Source organism: Primulina tabacum, chromosome 16 (genome assembly GCF_025594145.1).
Source record: "Primulina tabacum isolate GXHZ01 chromosome 16, ASM2559414v2, whole genome shotgun sequence".
NCBI lineage: Eukaryota > Viridiplantae > Streptophyta > Magnoliopsida > Lamiales > Gesneriaceae > Primulina > Primulina tabacum.
Genome location: NC_134565.1, coordinates 30,798,792 through 30,803,410, shown reverse-complemented (window position 1 = coordinate 30,803,410; position 4,619 = coordinate 30,798,792). Strand labels below are relative to the sequence as shown.

At 36.9% G+C, this 4,619-nt stretch overlaps 1 protein-coding gene across 1 annotated transcript; it reads left to right on the top strand.

The window, feature by feature from the left end:
• Positions 1–2,783: 2,783 nt before the first annotated feature.
• Positions 2,784–3,494, top strand: LOC142528490 (uncharacterized). The gene has a single exon (XM_075633536.1). It carries the CDS (start codon positions 2,784–2,786, stop codon positions 3,492–3,494), a length of 711 nt encoding a protein of 236 aa, XP_075489651.1.
• The last annotated feature ends 1,125 nt before the right edge of the window (positions 3,495–4,619 follow it).

The following is a 4,619-nucleotide window of genomic DNA, read 5'->3' as shown; positions in this document are numbered from 1 at the left end:
GCTGTCATAACAAACTTTTATGACACAAAGGAGAGAGTAGAGGAGTTCTCCAAAAGAAGAGGACAAATCATCATGACAAACTCAAATATACTGAACCCAAGCATTTCGTGGATCAAGGCCAAAGATTGGGGAATCCTCAAGTAGATGAACTTGAGAATGCGAGTATACTCCACACAAAAAAGAAGATGAGTCGTGGACAAGGCACTAAAACCGTAATAATGGTAAACAAACAGTCAGTAAAGTTTTTGCTATGACATCTCCTAATATGCAGCCTGAAATGTATGAAGATGGAAAAATGCGAGGAATGTCATTGCCGAATTCAGGGATTAATGCTCGGGGTAGGGTATCTTCCACATCCACTAATGCACACTCGTGTCTTAGATTTTGAAACTGTGTGTGACGTCATTCAAGAGTTGTATGGCCCAAGGGTGAGGCCAATCAGCTTAATAGAGTTTCACAACGTATGTGTTTGATCGCCATATATGAAGAATTATTATGCTGGTCTGCACCCTTTGTAGATGTCAATGTCGTGACGTCCATATCAGATTTTTTTATTATTTTTTATTTATGATATGATGGTGACTGGTTGATCACACATAAACAGCCACCAGAACAATTTATGATGATTGGTTGTCAAATGTCCTCCATCCTTGGTGTTGGCATAAAGGCATATGAGAAGGTTAATAGGCTGGATAAAAATGTCTTCTATTTTGTAAGGTTCCTTTCCTTGTTCGATCATGTTATTAAAAATCAGACATCTTGTGCAGTACTTGTGAGTGCTTTTCTGAAAAATTGCTAGATAGATGACACACTGAAATTTCTAAGAGAGAAGCAGTGGGAGGATCCACCATTTGAGGACTACTTACAGTACCATCTCTTAATATGTTCCTGCAAAGATATGGTTCTCCTTTAGAATGCCATCAAACTTTTTAGTTGCATGCCTAAATCTGTGGTTCCCAACTTGAATATCGTCTGCTCAATGATTGATACATACAGTAGTATGAGCATATATGTTTTCTGAAGCCGAAAAGTTGTATGCGGAGTTGAAGATTTCAGGAGTTCAATCGAAAGACGCCTGCACTGTTTTGGATGAGATGAAGGAACATAAGAATATTGTGCCAGATGTTTATCTTCTACAAGATATTCTCCGCATTTATCAGCGTTTCGGCATGAATGAGAAGTTAGTTGATCTGTATAAGAAAATTTGGTGTGCCGATGCATTGCCAGTTGATGAACTTTCTTCACGGCTTTTTGATGAGATGCTTCAGCGAGGATTTACACCGAACGCCGGTACTTTCAATGTAATGCCCAATGCTTATGGAAAATTCAGGCTATTTGAAAACGCTAGAAAAGTAACTTGGATGGCTAAGAAATATGTCATTGCTGTAACTTGAGACGAAACATTTGAAATATCATCAAATAATGTTAAAAATATGCATAAGTTAATCATATAATATAACAAAAAAAATTCTAATTAATCATTTAAATATTATATGTTATGTTGTTTTGATAGGAAAAATAGTAGCTAAATTTCTTTTACAAAAATTTATATTTGAATGGTGTATAAAAAAATTTAATGAAGAATCATTAATCATCCTACTTTTTTTTATGTTGAATTTACCACTTTAATCAAACAATGTTTCATGAAATATTTATCTATAAATAATAAGTGTAAGACAAAAACTTGTGTAAGACAGTCTCACAGGTCGTATTTTATGAGACAAATATCTTATTTGGGTCATCCATGAAAAAATATTACGTTTTATGTTAAGAGTATTATTTTTATTGTGAATATCGGTAGGGTTGACCCGTCTCACAGATAAAAACTCGTGAGATCGTCTCACAAGTTACCTGCTCTAAATGTAATTGTTATTATATTATGTTTGACTCTAGCAATATTATAAAAAGATTTAATCCTCGCCTCTTCATCAAAATATTTTATTAGCAGCATTTTTGCATAATCTTATTGGGTTTGTAAGAAGTTTCAGCTCCAATTTTATTTTATTTATTTTTTTAAAAAATGAAATTTAAAATACTATGAACGAAAATTAAGATTATTGAAAACAAACCTCTCACCTCTCAGTCAATATATCACCATCGCAGTATAATTTTACACAAAACTAATTTTTTGTACAAATATTATTTAAAAGAGGACCAAAGGAAATTTTTAGGATTTCTATATCGTTGGAAAATTAGGTTAGCTAAAGTTATGTACAAATAAAAATAATTTTTTTAGACATAAGATTAATCTATTTTTTTTAAAAAAATAATTTTTCGAGCCCCTTCCACGCTTGGGGGCATGAGGCAGAGGCCTCTTTGGACTACCTTCAGGTACGACCATACGTTTGAATATATTTGAATAATTAGAATTTTCTGGTGTATTTAGATAGAGGATTTGAATTTGAGAGATATTTGAAAAGAATATTTGAAATCACTTCGTATCGGCGTGGATTGATTAAAAAATTAGGGTTGACAAAATCCTCTGAAATTCCCCACCCACCATGAATCCCAACGCATTCTCGTTCTGAAAATATCTCGACCCGTCTTTTTCTCGACCTGATTTGTCGGAATTTTCCCGTCCCGATCAATGTAGGGAGAGGGATCGGACTTATGATATCCACCCGATGAAATTCTCGTCCTCACCCGAGTTATATTAATAATAATACGTCAGGTTGAAGATTTATAATTTTAAATAGAATTTATTGGACCAAGTCCTTATAAAAATTGACTAACAAGTTCAAAAGTAACTAGCGCATAAATAACTATTTTATAGAAAAATAAAAATGCTCTCTCAAGAGGAGGCGGACCTCCTTGAACGAAGCACCAATAAATCGAAGCATTCTTTGGAGGAGAACCAAATGCAGAGATCGTACGAAGATGCGATAATGGAAAATGTCCAGCCAAACATCCATATGATAAACCAAGAGAATCCAATTAGCAATGATACGAGAGCCAGAATCTCATTTAAGGAGACTCTCCTGGGAAAGGATAAAACCAGGGACATGGCCATTTATCTTGAGGAAGAAGGCGTCGTCTCAGATGACGATGACAGTGAAGAGGAGGTGGAAGATGAAGGGTGCCCAAAGATTAAAGTCTCAAGGGAGGAGAAAGCTCGACTACGTAGACCATGGCGCAAAACATTAATAGTCAAAGTGCTGGGAAGAACAATCGGATACAATTATCTGTTTCGAAGGATTAAAGCATTATGGAGACCTAATGCTGCTATTGAGATGGTCGCTATTGAGAATGACTACTACATAGTCAGGTTTGCCTCGGTTGATGATTATGAATTTGCAAAGTATGAAGGACCGTGGATGATAATGGATCACTACTTGATTACAAAGGAATGGTCTCCCAATTTCAATCCCCTTGCTGACAACACGGAGAAATTACTTGCGTGGGTACGATTTCCATGCCTTCCTATCGAGTATTATGATCAAGAATTTCTGATGAAAGTGGGAAGCAAAATCGGCAGACCGATCAAAATAGACTAGGCCACTAGTCTAATCTCAAGAGCTAAGTTCGCTAGAATTTGCGTTGAAGTTGACATAACTAAGCCTCTATTGGCTAAATTCAAAATTCGAAGAAGAATCATGAAAATCGAATACGAGGGTCTGCACTTGATTTGCTTTAATTGTGGAATCCATGGCCACCACAAAGAAAGATGCCCATATTTATTTGGCGACGGAGAACATGGCGAGTTGCCGGAACAGAAGAGGAAAGACTCCGGTGAAAAGCTGACGGAAACGAATGCTCACCCACCGGAAATTAAGGAGAAATTTGGTGCATGGATGGTGGTTAGGCGAAATACGCGCAGTTTTGAAAAAAAAGATATGATAAAAAATATACGAATTTCGGAAATCTCGATAATAGAAAGATATGGGCGAATAAAAGAGAAATTACACCACAAGAGCATAAATCTGGTTTTGATTCCTTGCCTTTGGAGATGGGGGATGACACAGCAATGGACCTACTTTTAGAAGAGGGGGAGCAAACAAAAATAGGCCCAACGAAGCATAAAGGATTAGAGGGGAAAGGGAGAAGGCCCAACGTGCAAGTCAATTATAAAGAGCTGGACAATATGGGATTTGACATGGCAAACTCGAACGAGGTGGTGAATCAGAGCCATATAAGATATGTTGACAGAGAAAAGCTCCATGACATAACAAAATCGAAACAAGCGGCGGCAGCAGAGGAACATACACTCATCCGGGGAACTCAAGGTGGGAAAATTATAGAACGAAGAGTGATTAAAAATACACAAACACCAGATGCTATGGAAAACTGTAGCATTTTTGAGGCACCAGTTGGGAAAGAGCACCATCAAGACCCTCCAGATTACAATGGAGACAAGGATACGAGAATGGAAGAAAATTCTTTAAATTGTATGGATGAAGTGGTCATGGAACTCCTTTGGATGGTCTCCAGGACCATAGATGGTCACAATGATCAAGTTTGTATTGAGGTATCATTACACCACCTGTGGTGTCTTTCTTTTAATAGTCCCTATGAATATTATGATTTGAAATTGTCAAGGCGCAGCCTCGAAACCTACCAGGAGAGTCATTAAGGATTTGAGAAGAAAATTCAAGCCGAGTGTGTTAGGCTTGCTCGAACCC

Bases quoted from the DNA above. Each gene is read 5' to 3' on its own strand.
- LOC142528490 (XM_075633536.1), top strand. From the start codon at position 2,784: ATGCTCTCTCAAGAGGAGGCGGACCTCCTTGAACGAAGCACCAATAAA.